The sequence below is a fragment of the Corythoichthys intestinalis genome, chromosome 5 (assembly GCF_030265065.1).
Source record: "Corythoichthys intestinalis isolate RoL2023-P3 chromosome 5, ASM3026506v1, whole genome shotgun sequence".
Taxonomy (NCBI): domain Eukaryota; kingdom Metazoa; phylum Chordata; class Actinopteri; order Syngnathiformes; family Syngnathidae; genus Corythoichthys; species Corythoichthys intestinalis.
This window is the reverse complement of record NC_080399.1, coordinates 32,436,032-32,455,941: the sequence shown is the minus strand read 5'-3', so window position 1 is coordinate 32,455,941 and position 19,910 is coordinate 32,436,032. Positions and strand designations below refer to the sequence as shown.

The following is a 19,910-nucleotide window of genomic DNA, read 5'->3' as shown; positions in this document are numbered from 1 at the left end:
TAGATTACATGAAGTACAGTAGATAAACATTCACCGCCAAAAGCAACATTTTTAAAAATGTTCACTTCCACACCACACACAACAGCAAGATTTAGTAAATAAAAAGTGTCCGATATACTTTGAAGTAGACCAACAGAATACTTCCTCTTTTAGTCCTTATCTGCATTCGTCTCTTTGCTCTTTTGTCCTCTCTCTGGCACAAAGCCAGTTTTCAGAGAGTGTCAGGTATTGTCAAGAGGCCCACTGCACTACTCCCCTCAACTCAACTTTTTTATTTAACAAAGGCAGACATCTATTCAAAAGTAATCATATGGTATTGGAGCAACAATAGCTGCATAGAAAATGGATCATTGAGGTATTCCTTTCTCACAGGTTACGAGTCTGTTTCGGCCATTTTCCAAAGCTTCTAGCATTGACTGAATGTTTTGATATTCATGTCTGCAGGAATGAGGTGAGACAGTTGCAAATTCACAATCCTGCCAAATAGTCAGTGAGGCGAGTTCTTTCTTGTTGACTATGATATCTATGCTAGTGCCTCACATGTGACCAGTTCTTCTCAAATGTTTAACAGAATGTTAGTCTAGGATTTTTGCAGAAAAACGTAAGAACTTTTTATTGCATTCCGTTGATTTGACGGCGCACGAATCAAGTGGTAATAAACATGAAGTAAGGACAACCAAATTTTTATTCAAATCATTGTTTATATTCTCATGGTATATCCACACAGACATCACATACATCTTTTTAAGGAAACGCCCTGCGATAGCCACTCCAGTCAGAAAATAATTAACACTATAAAATGGTAATTTTATGGAAACCTCATAAAGCAATGCCACTTTTTTTATCTTAAAATGTAAAGATGCACTGTCCTTAAACCAGCCATGGATTAGTTCCTAACCGAAAGAAAAATATATGCTTTACATTTTTTTTCAAAAACATATTTTTTTTCAATTATCCTGTGCAGCCACCGCTTGTCATTCATACAAATGAGTAAAACATGTTTATTAAAGATTAAAGGGATCTGCTCGCAATTATCAGAAACTTAAAATTAATTTATACACAAACGACAACAATCCTTGATCATAGGTCTTCAGACAGCTCTTTTGACTGAGCCATGATGCACATCAGACAATGCTTTTCATCAAGACAATTCTGACCAGGGGTGTGTTTTGTAGTGGGCAGGGCAGCTTTAAACCACTCATCAGTGATTGGGCACACACCTGACTTAAAATGTTTGGTAAAAATTGGTTTCAATTGCTCTTTAAGTCTTCTTAGGCAGAGAGTTCACTTACTTATTTTCCCCCATCTGTCATTGTTTGCATGCTATCCTCATTAAAATATGAAAACCTATAAATGTTTGGGTGGTTTTAGTTAAAACAGACACTGTTTTTTTTTCATCTGTGTGATTTTGGCAAAGCTCAGATCAAATTTGATGGTGATTTTATACAGGAATGTGACAAATTCCAAAACGTTCAGATACTTTTTCAAACCACTGTATTTTGCAATGTAAACCTGTGCAACAGTTGTGGTTGCAGGTAACGAAGAAACTCATTCCTTTTGAACGGCATGATTCCATTGTCTCCAAATCTTTGTCTTCTCGGCGATCTGAATGCAGTGAATATCTCAAATAATCAAGCTCGTCCGCTGCTTGCAATTTTAACGACAGCTAAGAAAAAATATTGCTAAATCGGAAAAATAAACTAAACTATTACCACGGGTCAATAGCTAAATTTATCCATAGAACATACTTTATAACATTGGAGAAAATATACGCAAAACAGACAAATAAATTGGACAACATTGGGTTCTCGATAATCAATCTCTTCTTATAACAGGTTCATAGGTGCTGCAGCTGCGTGGGTGCCCCTGTGAGTCCGGCCATCTCGACCCGGAAGTGGTGTAGGAGGATGTGCCTCCGTCCCTGAGGCCTGGCTCTGGCTCTGCCCGCCCCTCCGGGCCTGTGGCAGCTGCTGCTGCCCTACCATCGACAGGGTCGTCGGCAGGCCCATAATGGGCCTGTGGGATCTGGGGTGGGGCTTGTTGTCCCCTGCTGTGAGGATGTTTGTCCTCTGGTCTCCAGCGCATGGTGTGACACTCATTCGGGGATGCGGGGTGGATGCCCGGGGTGCGGGGGCTGTGGGACGTTTTGGTGCTGGGTGTTGTCTGGGGTGGGGAGTCGGGGCCCCACCTGTAGGAGCATGCCTCTTAACTCACGCACTCTTAACTTGGTGATTCACATCATATACTGGATTGTACACCTGACATTGCTTATTTGTTTATACCCCGCCCCACCTAATCACATCTCTTCCTGACTCTACCCCCTCCTTTTTCTGCTTGGTCATCAGGCCCCCCACATGGTGTCATCCTGAAATACAATTAGCTAACGATAGCAATACTATATCCATAGTTAGTGTAGGCATTGAATGTATTTCTTGTTTTTGTTTGGTCTTCGCATATCTTTCTCCTTTTCTGATTTCCTTTCTGTCCCACCATAGCATCTTCCTACAACATGTTTTTCTGCATTGTGAGCTTTCTGTAAGTTTTGTGTTTCATAAAATAGAAGAGTGAATTGAGACAAGAACATTATTACCTTCGTATTTTGTTGGGTGGTATGCTTTGAAAATCTTCTCATATAAAATGGCCATCAAATAATCATTTGGAAACACTGGATGAAACAACTGAACACCTTAAATAAAGATCCATAAGCAGCAACACTACACTGCTCATCCGCAAACAGTCTCCGACATGACTTGTCTCGTGCAAGTTAAGTAAAGAGTTAAATAATTCAGTTTGTTGTACAATTTACCATTTAGTAAGTCTGACATGACCTCGTGTGATAAGTTTGACTACACAAAAGAAAGGTTGTTACTGTGGTAGCACAACAATTTAGTGTTTAGAGTATTGAAACACTATATACATTAAGAACATGTTGAGAGAGTTTGCAGTCCTGCTTATATAATGTGTCAGGAGAAAAAATATATATAAAAGCTTCAGCAATGTGGACTTCACCCACGCTAGATGACTAAGCATTTTGCCAGAGATAAGTTATCTAGATTTATATTTTAATATATTACTGCAAGCTAATCAGGTGAATGTGGCAGTTGGATAAGTGAGAGAAGAGAATTATGTGACTAAAATGCCATTCAAAACAGCATTTTAAGCTTCATATATATGTAAAATTTTGCACTGGGATCATTTGGTTGCTGATGTGTATCACGTTATAAGGTGATGAAAGCAAATTGAGACATGTTCTCCTCTTTGTTACCGAACTTTGTCCATTAAGATTATGCATGATTAGATGTAATTGAAGACAGCTACGTCTGACAAATTGAAAGATGGATATTGGGAATTAATTCATTCATTTATTCATCTTCTGAATTGCTTAACCTCATTAGGGTCGCGGTGGATATTGTGAATGAAATTATAAAATTAAGCTTCATTCGCAGTTTCAACCAAAGATTCAACCATTAACTCAATGTCTTCCATTGCCAGTGAGAAATATTCAATTCATTTTACATAGCGAGGGACGGAAATGACAGTTCAAATTGATTGGAAGTCTCTCTCAGTTAATTGTACAGAAAAATAATCATTCACTGCCAGCCCTCAAATGTTCAAATGGATTAGATTCTGATCAGTGCTATTGTTGTGGAAGCAGAAAGTTTTTTTTTTTTTTAATTTAAGATATGCATATTTAATTAACAGAATAGTAGTCTTTTCAGTTATACAAAATGCAAAAGAAAGAATTCAACTTACTCTGGAGTTTTCTGCTCAGGATGCTCAAGGTGACCAACATGGGGGGGACGAGAGCATCAACCTGCTGCCGATCAGCAGACACAAAAAATCAGCAGGAATAGTGCACCGGCGTTAATCGAGGTAGAGCTTTTTAATCCCAAGTGTGCAAATGGTCCTGTGGCTGCTTTAACATTACACACACAGAGTTGTTGTTGGTTCCCAGGAGCAGTCAGCGGGGAGGGAATGTGGGAGCAGGTGAGTGACAGATGCCTCCCAGGTAATTTAATACCTGAGGGGAGGAGCTTTTCTGGCACTTGAGTGAGGGTGGGGTGGTCACTGTGCATATGAGCTGGCCACAGAGTTTGAATGGCGGGGTGTGATGCAACTGGTTTACCTGTTACATTTAGCTCATGCAGGAACTTATTTAACCATAATACAAAAGCTGTTTTTTGATTTTGAGACTCATTTTGACTGCTTGAACAGGATTAGAAAAGTCCTCTGCAAAATAGTTCAATGTATTATTATTATTAGGGTTGTTCCGATCATGTTTTTTTGCTCCCGATCCGATCCCGATCGTTTTAGTTTGAGTATCTGCTGATCCCGATATTTCCCGATCCGATTGCTTTTTTTTTTTTGCTCCCGATTCAATTCCAATCATTTCCGATCATTTTTCCCGATCATATACATTTTGGCAATGCATTAAGAAAAAAATAAAACTCAGATGAATATATACATTCAACATACAGTACATAAGTACTGTATTTGTTTATTATGACAATACATCCTCAAGATGGCATTTACATTATTAACATTCTTTCTGTGAAAGGGATCCACGGATAGAAAGACTTGTAATTCTTAAAGGATAAATGTGACTTTGTATATTGTGACTAAATACTGCCATCTAGTGTATTTGTTGAGCTTTCAGTAAATGATACTGCTGCCATTTAACTTCTGCCCAAATGCATGATGGGAAGTGCAACCATGACTGTGCGTCGTGGTACCAATTGATATATCTTCTCTGCATTGGGAAATTACATAGGGTAATGAGAAAATGATCAACTACTACCTTTCTTCCACACATTGCTCACCACAATATCTAATGGTTGAGAGAGGGATTGTAAGGCTTTAACCAATTAAAAAAAAGTTTCAAAGGCTGCCAAAATTCTCTCTACTCATGTTATGTTGCCTTTTAATTCTATGAATACGTAAGATGGGGCCATTATAGATTGAACGTGAAAAAGCGTGAGTGGGTAGTGCAGCGCATGTGTTCATTGCGTTAAACATTTAAATGTTATTACCGCCGTTACCTCGATAAATTTGATAGCCCTACTTTAAGCCAAAACTACAGACTCTGGATGAGTGTAAGACATTTTGTCTGTAACGTTACATACAATTAGAAAATATATTAAAAAAAGGCATGTCCGATATTTTTTTGCCGATTCCGATACTATAAAAGTGATGTGATCGGACCCGATCGGGACATCTCTAATTATTATTATTATTGTAATTACATCATTATTCCAAAATATATTTTCCACATACATAGTGACCATAGCATTCAGTAGTGAGGGGGTATTTAAAAGGAGACAGTGTCAGGAAAGCAAACAAAAGTTTGCAAAAGACCCATGCACTTGACTGTTGCACAAGTCTTCTATGTGAATTGTTTTGATGCCGGTAACTACGGAAACCTGACTATGGGGTTCGATCATTAACCAAAGCTGTCAGCGGCAGCTCTGACAAATTGCATGTTTGAAGAATGGTCAAAAACTGGCCAAAAATACCTGTGTGATTAATATATGTGGCAGTGTAAGTGGCAGAAGGTATTCCTCGACATTTCTTAAAGCCCATTCCTCAACAAGTACATCATGCAATTCTTTCTTATTTGTTACCCAATTAGGTCGACAACCAAGGGTTAAATCTTGATGTCTATTGATGTACAACATCACGACAGATCATATGTATTTAGGCCTTGAATTCCATCCTTACACGTTCATATGATTTTGTGTTCAGTATTTATTAGAACGTCTGCGCCCTCTGTTGGAAGATGTGTGCTCAAGATAACCAATCACAAACGTTGATATAGTTCATTTGAATGGGAAAACAAGATGAAGTTCAGGGTATTTCAGTTATTTATTTACAACACATAGCACAATACTAATTTGGTCTTGTAAATATTTCTCAGCAAAATTCGAAATTTGTTTAAAAATAGTGTGTCAAATGTGCAATTACAGAACATAAAAAATATATTCATATACCATAAAAACTGCATCTGCATCTATAATTGCCCTGGCATCTTCTGTACCCTAAGAGGAAACCAAGGAGGCATGTGGCAGAATTACACTTGGGTATACAGTATCACTTGAATGAATACCACTCTGATCAATAATTAAATGTTATTCTTAAAAAGACACAAAAGCAAAGAACAAACAAAATGCTAATTACAGGGTTTTAAACTGAGGTCACATTGACAGTTTCTGTGATAAAGAAGTACAGTATGAGTCGATGCACTGACCTTGTTTGGCCTCAAGTAGCTTAAAAATGTGACAATTTGAACACAAGAATCAGGCCACAGCGACATGGGGATTACAAAAATTGGTGCAAATTGGTGCGTCACTTACTGCCAACAGCTAGCTCCAATCTTCTGAGAAGATTTTCTGCTAAATTTTGGTATCCCAATGTCCAGGTGGTGTTTGATGGAGTTGCGGTCAGGGTCTTCCACAACCAACCTTGATTTTTGTACTGAGGCAACGTCTCGTTGAAACAAAAAAATATATTTCCCAAGCGACATAACTAATACTCTGAGAATTAAAAAAAGATCTACATTACACATCTAAATGTAAGAATTAAATGTTCAAGATGACTAGGCACATTTATTTAAATATGGATTCATTGGCAAATGGCAATTAGTGCATCTGAAAGAAATCTCTTTAGAAGCAAAAAAAGCTTTCAAGAGGCAGGTTTCGCCAGAAATGTCCATAGATATACAATCATTAATCATACAATCATCTGCTGCCTTAGAGGCTTTTCGAAACACCATCTAGGCGAGGGGTGTCCAAGCCCAGTCCTCGAGAGCCCCTTTCCAGCTTGTTTTCCATGTCTCCCTCCTCCAACACACTTCAATTAAATAATAAGGATCATTATCAGGCTCCTGCAGAGCTTGCTGATGAGCTGTTACTTTGATTGAGGTGTGTTAAAGGTGAGAGCAGGAGTGAAAGTGGGCCAGAACGGTCAGGAACGCCGTTCCGGTATAAGATTCAGGGCCAGAACGCCGTTCCGGTATAAGATTCAGGGCCGGAATGCTGTTCTAGTATAAGATTGAGGGCCTGAATGCTGTTCCGGTACACGGTGCTTTGATTCCGAAAATATGACGGCAACTGTCAAAACGCTATGTAAACAAAAAGTAAAAATGCTTGGCTGCCACACATGCATTTCATCTCCAAGAAGAAAACCATCTACCAACATCAGATTTGCATACACAAGTGTTAACAACAAGCATAATAAAGTGTTTGTGTAGTGTAATCCATTCCACCAATATTTATTATTTATTTTTTTCCACGGACAGCATGGAGGTTTCCCCAGCTGCTGCAGTTATCTGAGTCTGACGATGATGAGTCACGTCAATGTGCAAATGCACGCAGCAAAGCAAAACTCCTAGACTCGTTTATCCGTTAAATTGGCTGACATAGTGACATGTGATCAGCAGAGATAGTTAGCGCTGATTGGTTCAAATGTGCATGTTTTCTGGAACAGCAAAAAATAAAAAAAAAAAGCTTGAATTGATGCGACAAAAAAAAGGGCAATGCAACATAAAATGGATCAAATCTTTAAGAGCAATGAAAGAGTTGAGGAGGCTTATTTATCATATTTAGTTTTATTTGCTCTGATGGGGAGGTTCAGAACATCTTAGCTGTCAATGTGCACTTTGGACTTATATTTGTTCTAGGGCTGTCAAACGATTAAAATTTTTAATCGAGTTAATTACAGCTTAAAATTTAATTAATCGTAATTAATCTCAATTAATCATGTTCTCCCCGTGCCTGCGTGGGTTTCCTCCGGGAACTCCGGTTTCCTCCCACATCCCAAAAACATGCATGGTAGGCTGATTGAACACGCTAAATTGTCCGTAGGTATGAGTGTGTGCGTGAATGGTTGTGTGTCTCCATGTGCCCTGCGATTGGCTGGCAGCCAGTTCAGGGTGTCCCCTGCCTACTGCCCGTAGTTAGCTGGGATAGGCTCGAGCACCTCCGCGACCCTCGTGAGGAAAAGCGGCATGGGAAATGAATGAATGAATGAATAATCACAATTCAAACAATCTATAAAATATGCCATATTTTTCTGTAAATTATTGTTGGAATGGAAAGATAAGACACAAGATGGATATATACATTCAACATACGGTACATAAGGACTGTATTTTTTTATAATAACAATAAATCAACAAGATGGCATTAACATTATTAACATTCTGTTAAAGCGATCCATGGATAGAAAGACTTGTAGTTCTTAGAAGAAAAATGTTAGTACAAGTTATAGAAATTTTATATTAAAACCCCTCTTAATGTTTTCGTTTTAATAAAATTTGTAAAATTTTCAATCAAAAAATAAACTAATAGCTCGCCATTGTTGATGTCAATAATTACTTACACAATGCTCATGGGTGCTGAAGCCTATAAAATCAGTCGCACCGAAGCGCCAGCAGAGGGTGGCAAAACTCCACTAAACACAATTAACAAGTGAACGTTTCACTGTACCATCATTTAAATGTGTCTGAGTGGGGCATCTGCGTTAATTGCGTCAAATATTTTGACTAGGGCTGTCAAACGATTAAAATTTTTAATCGAGTTAATTACAGCTTAAAAATTAATTAATCGTAATTAATCGCAATTAATCACAATTCAAACCATCTATAAAATATGCCATATTCTTCTGTAAATTATATATATATTCTGTAAAATAAATTGTTGGAATGGAAAGATAAGACACAAGATGGATATATACATTCAACATACGGTACATAAGGACTGTAGTGGGCATTTCACTCTACTGTAATTTAAATCTGTCTATGCTGTCCTCACTCCGAAGCGTCTACTTTTTCCAAAGCTAGACAGCTAGTGAACGACGCCTTAATAATCAGACTTCTTCCTTTTTCATCTGATTTATTAATAAAATGGCCTCAAACCATTGTCCTCTTTAGACCGTCGTAAAACTACCAAAAAAAAGTACACAAGCATTGCATTAGCAACAACGTTAGCTTAGCACGCTATACAGGTTCACTAAACATAAACAAAAAGCGTCTCATACAAAAAATATAACATTTCGCTTACTAACATAATATGTACATTCTTTACAACAACCATACTTACGGACAACTCTTGTCCAAGGATCATATAAGCACAACATTACAATGTAGGCGTCAGCCCGAGACGTCGTGCAGCCATATTGAACTGGCAAGAAGACAATAAACCATGTCGCAAAGCGACCACAAGAGTTCGCTGTTAGACAGCACAAAAAGCCTTGCTGTAAAACTTACCAAAAGGCAGAATACTGTCTGAGCGGGACATGTGCGTTAATTGCGTCAAATATTTTAACGTGATTACTTAAAAAAATTAATTACCGCGCGTTAACGCGATAATTTTGACAGCCCTAATTTTGACATGATTAATTTAAAAAAATAATTAACGCCCGTTAACGCGATAATTTTGACAGCCCTAATTTGTTCATTTATGTTAGGCTACTTATCCATTTCCTTATGATTAAAAAAAAAAAAAAAAAGTCAATGTTTGCGCGATTTTCAAAATACTACTATATTTCATTTCACTCTGCATAATATAAGTAATTTGAACTTATTTTTCTAAATATATGTTACTTATTTCTTCTTTATTATTAAAGAAAGATAAATAAATAATAAAATAAATAAAAGATACATCTTTTTTTTTTTTTAAAGTAAATGTTTACATTACTTCAATTTTAATATACACCCTTTGTTCTTAAGTAGTTAAAATAGAGATTTGGCATTTAGTATGTGAGGAAATGAGGGAAAATAAAAAATTTGGAGATGACGGTTGGGGTTATTGCTGTTTTTGTTACATTTTATTTTGCAGATCATTGAAAAAATACAATTTTGAATGAAAATCTGTTTTTGTATGTATTATAGAAATAACTGTGCTAATACAGTTTTCTTTGCATTTCAGTATTTTAAGAAGTTTGCCCCCCCCCCCCCCCCCCCAAAAAAAAAAAAAAGAATGAAAGAAAAATAAATAAATAAATAAAATTTCTGGCGACCTGGCGACCTTCACGTCGGGGAGTTCCGGCAAGAAATTCTAGCCACTTTCACCCCCGGGTGAGAGACATCGAAAACAAGCTGGATAGGTTCTCTCGAGGACCAGACCTGGGCACCCCTGATCTAGGCTATAGATGCCACTGGTCGGAGTATCAATTGGACTTTTTAAATTTCCCTGTGCCAAGCCTGTTCACAAGAGAATATTTCCTTTGAACTTAAGAATTTAACGTATCTATTTATTTAAAAAAATAAATACATCTTGGTTAAGTTCTCACACATTTTCTTGTTATGCGTTACCTGAGAGTATACAATATAAAAGAAAATTTTTAAAAAATACAGAATTGCTGACAGAGTGGACAAAAACAGCGGGGATCATTTTGGCTAGTGTTATCATTTTCTGAGTAAAGACTCGCACATAATTCCTGAATGTTTTTTTTCTTCTACTAACTGTTATTTCACTAAGATAGGGGACAGGGGGAACTACTAGTCAAAATTAGGGTTGTTCCGATCATGTTTTTCTGCTCCCAATCCGATCCCGATTGTTTTGAGTATCTGCCGATCCCGATATTTCCCAATCCGATTACTTTTTTTTGCTCCCGATTCAATTCCAATCATTCCCGATAATTTTTCCCGATCATATACATTTTGGCAATGCATTAAGAAAAAAATGAATAAAACTCGGACGAATATATACATTCAACATACAGTACATAAGTACTGTATTTGTTTATTATGACAATAAATCCTCAAGATGGCATTTACATTATTAACATTCTTTCTGTAAGAGGGATCCGCGGATAGAAAGACTTGTGACTTTGTATATTGTGACTAAATATTGCGATCTAGTGTATTTGTTGAGCTTTCAGTAAATGATACTGTACTCATGCCCAAATGCATGATGGGAAGTGGAACCATGACTGTGCGTAGTGCTACCAATTGATATAGCTTCTCTGCGTTGGGAAATAACATAAGGTGTTAAGAAAAAGATCAATTGCTACCTTGCTTCCCCACATTGCTTCCCATGATATTTCTAATCGTAGGGAGAAGGATTGCAAGGCTTTAGCCAATTAAAAAAAGGCTCCAAAGGCTGTCAAAATTCACTCTACTCATTTTACGCTGCCTTTTATCGCTCTATATAAGTAAAACGGCGCCATTATAGATTGAGCGCGACAATGCATGCATTAATTGCGTTAAATATTTTAACGTGATACATTTTTTAAGAAATTAATTACCGCCTTTGTCGGGATAAATTTGATAACCCTACTTTTAGCCTAAACTAAAGACTCTAGATGAGTGTAACATTCAGTATTACGTCTGTAACGTTAAATACAATTAGAAAACGATTTAATTAATATATATATATATATTTTAAAAAAGGCATGGCCGATATTTTTTTGACGATTTCGATAATTTGAAAATGACATGATCGGACCCGATCGATCGGGATGCCGGTCGATCGGGACATCTCTAGACAAAATAATTGCAAAATGATCAAAATGACCTGTTTGATCAAATAACTTGATGTGGACAGTAAAACCAGTTTACCAGCTTTGAGACCCACATTTATGCTGATCTACCGTACACTATTCGAAGAGCGTGATCAGATATATGTAGAATAGCAAAATGAACTGCCTTAACTTGGCCAGCTGTTTCATTGTCCCCCTTCAGCATCTAGCTGGCTCTCTGTCTCGCTTGTCCTCTCAAACAATCTACGTAGTGTGGCTGCAAGAAGGGAGGCGTTGTTTGCCTTGAATGGAGGAAAAGCACAGGGGGTGAAGAGGGAGATGGTCCAGCTGTGGGGGGATAAGACAACACAACAACATCTCACATGTGGCAAAGGGGAGGTGGGTGTCCAGGCTGAGGGGGCTGCACACAGTGGCATTGTTATGGGGGTGGGGGTGCAGCTGATAAGAGGGAGAGAAATGGATCATTCCCTCAAGTCCTCCCCTCCTAACGTAGAACACTCCTGTTGATGTAAGATGCGGAGGCCCTGCAGATGTGTTTTCAATCATCAAACTATGGAAAAAGAGTGATGTTATATGGTTTTCATTAGAAAACTTGTCTTATCGGCAGTAAATCCAATGCATTTTTCCAAGTGAAACATAATTTGTAGTGACAGTATAAAGTTTAGTACATGCGTTCCCGCCTCCAGATGTGATGCAAGGATGTGTGATCTGAAACATTTACACAGTTAAACCTAAGTCAAGTGGTTTATAGGATTAGTATGAAATGTATTATTCAACTGTATAAGAACTTTCCACAAGTCCAGTTGAAATGTGTATTTAGAGAATGACATTTTTTTTTTTTTATGTATGTATTAAAGTTAACTTTTTTATAGTGGGAAAGGAAACTAGATGGGAATGGAGTGGTTTAGGGGTTTGAATGCTTGTACAGTTGTACCTCGACATACAATCGCTTCGACACAAGATCTTTTCAACATCTGACATAAAATTTGACTCGCCATTTGTTTTTTACATCCAACAACATGCTCGAAATACGACGATTCATGACAGCCGCGCCGTGTCTTTGTGTTTTTCACAAGACGAATGCACGGCGGATTTTCTTGTGAGAAATCAAGAGAAGAGAAATCAACAGGGGTTTCAAGAATGTTTGTGCAGGTGGTGAAAAAAAGGTGAGGCTTACCATTGAAATGATAGAAAAATCTGAGCGTAGTGCCTGAGTCCGTGAAATGGCTCGACAATATGGCCGTAGAATGTCTACGATCTCGACGGTCCTACTCCGACCTCCGTTCACCAGTCTTATAAGTTAAAGTGCGGACGACAGGGTAAAAAAAAGTCTTAAATTGCATTATTATATGAATTAAAATCATATTTTGAGACGATTCGACTATATACAACAATTTGGCAAAGCGCAGATGACGAGAAATTAGTGTTTTTAATCCGCCGTCTAGCTACGCCTACCATTATAGGGCTCTAGCGTCCCCAACAGGTGGATGTCAGCGGGAGAATGGTTTCATCTGATTAAGTATGCAGCCCATTGACGGGATATTATTCATAACGAGGAAAATGTGACGAAGAGAGCCGCAAAATGTCATTGTTTCAGTCTCTCTTCTCCAATATTTTTAAAGGATATTCTTTTTACCAAAGTATTTTTTTCCCCAATTGCTAAATAAATGGTATGGTCATGACAAATAACAATCTTGTTATTTATTCAGTACAACATGACAAAATTACTCCATAATGGTCAAACTGTTGACTTAATCTTTACTGTCGAACCTCCCGAACGCTATATTATGCAGCCGTAGTTAGTCAGGCTTTTGACATTTCCCTGCCCCCCGGCTTCCGAGAATGTAAACAAACCAAGAGCCGACATGCTAACCCGAACCGAGTGACATCTCAAAGTCTTATTTTCGCTTTTCCAAGCGAAAAATCACACAAAACTAGCCCGGATCATGTCACACTGCTGCGGGTTTGTTGACTGTCTTCGCCGATCGGCAACCTGCCCGGCAGAGAGCAAGTTACAGCTCGTTCCCCTGCTACTACGGACAGGAGAGCTCACCGGGGAAGTTGCTGGAGAGTACCGCCGGACAAACCGGCCGAGGTCGGAGGAACTCGTAGCTACCTAATGGTCAAAACGAATATAATAAAAAATAATGCTTTACTACACGGCGACGACGTAAACAAACAGCGGCGTGCAGTTGTTGTGCAGCTGACATGACAGACAGAATGTGTCTTAGGGGATCTTTTCTACCTGCCCATCCATGATGAAATTTAAATAAATAGTCCTTTATTTAAAGAAAGTTTGTAGTGTTTACTTTGCAATAGCTGTATTCGCGTCTATTTTTAACACAAAGTTGCAATTTCTGATCGGGTGGGAAATTTGACAGAACACCAGACAAATGAAGAGGGAAATAAACCGAGTATAGTGCTCTCCCGGTGGGGGGATGTGCGACAAGCCGCCGGTGTCATCGACCGAGTGGACAAGGAGCATGTCAGCCACAAAATGCAAGCCACCTATGCATTAAAATGATCCCAATATTTGACATAATACAAAACACGATGTTTACTCACTTCCTCGCAGAAAGCCCGCAAACAGTCGCTGAAGACATGTTAACAAAGCACATGGATTACTGGAACCATGTCTTATGGTCTGATGAGACGGGTGGGCTTTCTTGTGTACCGTCTTCAGAAGAGTCTTCCTCCTGGGGTGACAGCCATGCACAATAATTTGATATAGATTGTGGCGTATGCTCTGAGCACTAACAGGCTGACACCCCACTTCTTCAATCTCTGCAGCAATGCTGACAGCACTCCTGTAACGAGTCACATGACATTTTGGAGGGAAAATGACAAGCAGTACTCAATTTGGACATTTAGGGATGTACATAGATTCTATGGGGTGTACTCACTTTTGTTGCCAGGGGTTTAGATATTAATGGCTATATTTTGAGGGGAAAATAAATTTACTCTATTATATAAGCTGCACTCAGGCTACTTTTCATTGTGTCAAAGTGTCATTTTGTCAGTTTTGTCCCATGAAAAGATATACTTAAATACCTTCAGAAATGCGAGGGGTGTACTCACTTTTGTGATAGACTGTAAGTACTACATGTTTAACTGACAGGATTTTATATATACAGGATCAAAAAATATATAATAGCAATAAAAAATTCCCATATGAATGTTTAAGAAGCGATAATTCATAAATGCAAACCCTCAACAATCTTCTGAAATATTGAGATTATTCTGCATTTTTTTGCATCTTGTTGAAAAAAATTAAAAACTATTTTTTGTGAAAATGATCAGTGTTTTCCCATTGATAAATATGTGACTATTTAATCATTTTCTGTACCAATTATCTTCACGTAGTTCACTGCATCCTGGTTGAGAAGTGTTTTACACCCTAAACATGAATTTATAATGTCATGAAATTGACTTAATCCACTTTGATAAGTGCTCACACAGCCTACTACAGTATATGTTCAACGCTGTTTTATAAATGTTACACACCAAATCTAAAAATAGCCCCACACTTGTAAAACTACGAAAAACTCATTAACTATTTTTTCTCCCACCGAGGTCAGTTGAAACGTAGTCAGATTTAATCAAATGCAGAATTACAGCATTTATCCGTCTCCGGTGCTTCCGATTGCGTCCATAGCTGAGCATGCAGCCCATCCCTCACCTGCTCAGCTCTTCTCATCCGACCTCTTGCTTGTCCATGCACACGTCCTGTCCGAGAGGGAGCGGCAGGAAGAGGGAAACCCAACTTCTTTCGCGTTGGATGACTTTTACGCAACTTTTACGCGCATCATTTGACAGATTTGATGCACAATCCCCTCTATTTTTAACACTGTTACGTGTTCGCGATGGTTTGTAGGGGCTGAATTAGGAAATATGCGACTCAAAATGATTCTCCACAACACCTGTGGATTTGTTTGAAAAAGTATTCTTTGGCTGCGATTCGTCGTTTCGCGCAATTCAAGGCTCTGAGAAAGACGCTCTCCTTATGCGAGATTGGATAAACCTTAAATTCCTTGCAGTCAAAGACTTTGCGTTTTGTTATGCATCCGTGAAAGTTTCCCCTATCCGAATTGCTGTCGTTCGGAGCAGGGGGAACATTTGATGGATTTTTTATGTGGAACCCGCTAGGATGGACGTGGTAGATGAAACTGAAGCCTTACAGAGATTTTTTGAAGGTAAGACGTCTCACTCTAAAAACGTTTGCATTCATGATTTAGGATTTTTAATAGTTCAATCAACACTAATGGACATTTTCTTTATAAATACACAATAAGGCCATTTTAGCTCATTGTCTACCACTGGCAATTACAGACTTCCAATTGCTGCATGCTCCAAATGCTGTTCATTCAGTTCCATTGACAGCGTTAGTCGTCAGATCCCTTTAGACAAGGAGGGTCATAAGCGGATTTTAAGGGGGGGCCAGGTGGACGAAAAGTGTCATTGCTTGTAATTGACTTTCCTATACATATAAAAGTTGTAAAGCAATAAAACTGCAACAAAAATGAATGAAATGAACAAAAAAAATATTTTTTTTTATCATGGGTCAAAATTATTTTTTGAACAGATCATGTGACTAGCAATTTAGACGGTCAATTGCTTTGCATATAATTTTCAACAACAAAAAAATAGATAAATTAGGGGAGGGCACTTTTATTTTTCAAATGATTTTTTTCTGTGATTGAAAATATTTTTTGATTGAAGCAACTTTTTTTTCGGGATTAAATGACTTAGATACAAATGTCCTACCCATAATATGGCCCGAGCACAAAAAGGATTAAATTTAAAAAATGAAGTGTTCAAATGCAAATTTTTCAATCTTGAATATTTTTTCGCATTCAAAAACTTTTTCCATGACTGAATTTTTTTTTTTTTTTTTTTTGATTGAAGTGATTTTGCTTTTTGAAAATATATATTTTGTGAAGCAACTTATTTTTTGATTGAATAATAGATACATAAATGTCCTAGCCAAAATGTGGCCCAAACACAAATCAACATTACGTCAATCAAAAAAGTTGCTTCAATCAAAAAACAAAAAAAAAAATGTTTCATTAAAAAAAAAATTTTTTTTTTAAATTGTTTTTTAAATCAAAGAAAAACAGCTTTCATATGCATTTTTTTATTTATTTATTTTTTTTTGTTTCAAATCTATTTTTGCATTCAAACACTTTTTTTTTTTATGATTGAAGTGACTTTTTTGGGTTGAAAATATACGATATTGCGATTGAAGCAACTTTTTTTGATTGAATAATAAAGACACAAATCTACCTCCATATGGCTCCACCTAGGGGATACAATTTTTGACTGGGGTAACTACATTGGCACGACACCGGCGGGTGTACCATTTTCAATGCATGACGATCTTAGCGAAAAGTATTGCCTAAGCAGCCTGATTTAAAATTCCCCTCAAGAATGATGGAGGGGGAAAATGGTCATTGTCAACTTACTATTATAAATATTCTTGAAAGTTAATTTCATTGTTGACACTGCGTTTCGGGGTCATCAACATGCTGTGCCCCCCCCCCGCCTCAAAAGTCAAACTCCACCTATGGGGAGGGTTAGTAGTGATTGGCTTGCAGACCTCCCTGTCAAAATGAAATGGACGTTTAACGCCGTCAATGGTAGCCAACTTTAACTTTGTCTGTTTTAATAACTTTATGCAATAGTCATTGACTTTAATGTCAACATAGCATTGTTATTCGTCCTTTTAACTCGAAATGCAAGCAAGCTGCAGGGTTAAAGGGTACAGCTGCAAAAGTGCTAGTGATGGGTAGCAGATGAGGTTAAACAGTTTTGTGTGTGCGGGGGGGCTGCTTGAAGTTAATAAGATAAATGGTCTGTTTTGCAAAGGCACTATGAGGCGCACAGAAATTTGGGGGACGGTTGTGTCATTTGATGTTGGCAGGATTATGTGGTGGTACATGCGTGTAGGTGTATACATACACAGGCACAGACATTTTACATACTGTATATGGCGGAAAACACTCAGGTTACTTGAAATTCCGCTCTGAGACCCCCAATTTGGCCAACTTTCAAAGTTGTCCGATATGCATATGTGATACATGATTGGAAAGCTTAAAATCTTTATTTTCCGGGGGAAGAAATTTTTTGAACAGGAGGGCATTTAAAAAAAAAAAAAAAAACTTTTTTAAACAGCAAAACCCTATCTGTAGGTGAGAGCACACGAGAGCAGAATTACAGACGCCATGACTTTAACGAGATATTATCGCGTATTTACCTTGTTTTGATCCAAAACCTCCATGTAGCATGTATTATCAAGTGTCAAGACACAGATGTGAATGGCCAAAACCGGATTTCTGGGGTATTTTATGGCCGAAACATGGTAATATCACAAGGGTCGTGATGCAGAAATCGCAGACATCAAGGAGTGGTCGAGGTGTTCTTTTTCATACATTTACCCTTTTAAACGTTTTTTTTTTCTCAATTTTTTTTGTTTGTGTCGATTATTTATCATCTAACATATCGGAGAAATTGCGACAGTAACAAAAGAAATACCATTAAGCGATAGTTATGAGGTAGATATCCGTGACGTTTTTACAGACGCCATTTTTTTCATTGTGACATAATTTGTTTAAAAGTTTAAAATATGTGAATGAATAACTCTTTAAAAAGTCGTTTTTTATTTTTTTCAAACAAAATATGAGACATCAATTAATGATTCTAACCTAAAAACGACAGACATTTTGAACAATAAATATAATTAATTACCTTCGTTTTAATGGCTGGGTTGAAACAAAAACAGTTGTGTGACGTCTGTAAACGGGGGTTTTTCAGGGTAAAACGGACAAATTAAAAATAGTTCTGGGGCTTAATGCGCCATGAATCTGCTATGGCAGCATATAGACAAGATGTTTCTATTAAACACAACAGTTGTTTTTGGCTTAAAACACAGCAGTTTCTTTTAAAGAGGAGTGCAAGAGCAGAAATTGCTTTTTCATTCTTGTCTGTTTTCCGCCATATATAAATTGAATTCACAGCTCACTAATTAGACACAATCAATGTCAGGTGGTTCACAGAAGTCAAATGCACCTATAGACAGTGGGATAATCTATTAACTGTGCAAATACTTAACACGTTTTTGTAGTATACAAACTTATATACAAAACCATCCTGGACTGTCAGTGATTCCGTGCAATTTTGACAGGAATTTGGTGTGTTTACATTCTTGCTTTGGGAGTAAGAGAGATGTTCTCCCTCTAGCTTTATGTCAGCCACACTCACTTGCACAAAAATGTCAGCTTGGCCATGAAAAGTAAATAGGTGGTTGTTTTTATGCTTTGAGCCGCATTGTGTCAGCTTTGTCCTTTGAGGGACTGTTAATGATTTTTAAGATAAAGACCGTAAACTAGCAAGCCTTTGATTTTTTACTCAGATTAAGGTTTATGGAACTCAGTTGTGTAAATCCTCAGAATCAAGTATTCACGCAATATGATCTGTAAACAATTTCAATTTTAATGGCAGGTGATGACTTTGCTGCTTCTCAATTGACTGCTGTTCAAAGACGATTTAAAGAAACGTAATGCTGGGCTGATGACTTCATCGTGCCTAACCACGTTGCTCTGAATCATTCCTATGCAGTTCACAGCAATGGGTACATACAGTATTTTGTAATTAATGCGGATTGCCGTAAATTGCCTTAAATTGCCATAAATATTGTTTTGTATGCCTTTCTTCTTGAACAAAATTAAGACACTCAAATGCACAACATAAAAGACTCATCATATGTACAGTGCCTTGCAAAAGTATTCGGCCCCCTTGAACCTTGCAACCTTTCGCCACATTTCAGGCTTCAAACATAAAGATATAAAATTTTAATTTTTTGTCAAGAATCAACAACAAGTGGGACACAATCGTGAAGTGGAACAAAATTTATTGGATAATTTAAACGTTTTTAACAAATAAAAAACTGAAAAGTGGGGCGTGCAATATTATTCGGCCCCCTTGCGTTAATACTTTGTAGCGCCACCTTTTGCTCCAATTACAGCTGCAAGTCGCTTGGGGTATGTTTCTATCAGTTTTGCACATCAAGAGACTGACATTCTTGCCCATTCTTCCTTGCAAAACAGCTCGAGCTCAGTGAAGTTGGATGGAGAGTGTTTGTGAACAGCAGTCTTCAGCTCTTTCCACAGATTCTCGATTGGATTCAGGTCTGGACTTTGACTTGGCCATTCTAACACCTGGATACGTTTATTTTTGAACCATTCCATTGTAGATTTGGCTTTATGTTTTGGATCATTGTCCTGTTGGAAGATAAATCTCCGTCCCAGTCGCAGGTCTTGTGCAGATACCAACAGGTTTTCTTCCAGAATGTTCCTGTATTTGGCTGCATCCATCTTCCCGTCAATTTTAACCATCTTCCCTGTCCCTGCTGAAGAAAAGCAGGCCCAAACCATGAT

The 19,910-nt window shown here is 37.8% G+C and overlaps 2 protein-coding genes across 5 annotated transcripts in view; one reads left to right on the top strand and one right to left on the bottom strand.

Annotated features, from left to right (window-relative positions):
* The window catches only part of eps8l2 (EPS8 signaling adaptor L2), a 40,084-nt gene extending 36,132 nt beyond the window's left edge, over positions 1-3,952 (bottom strand). Inside the window, exon 1 of the mRNA XM_057836509.1 lies at positions 3,754-3,952. The gene's annotated coding sequence lies outside the window, so the exon portion shown is untranslated. The remainder of the gene's footprint in view (positions 1-3,753) is intronic.
* An 11,264-nt stretch (positions 3,953-15,216) lies between these two features.
* Positions 15,217-19,910, top strand: part of myrf (myelin regulatory factor) — a 44,232-nt gene continuing 39,538 nt past the window's right edge. For all 4 annotated transcript variants that reach the window (XM_057837663.1, XM_057837665.1, XM_057837664.1 and 1 more), the window contains exon 1: positions 15,217-15,671. In XM_057837663.1, the coding sequence (XP_057693646.1) occupies positions 15,626-15,671 (46 nt within the window). In that variant the 5' untranslated portion in view covers positions 15,217-15,625. The remainder of the gene's footprint in view (positions 15,672-19,910) is intronic.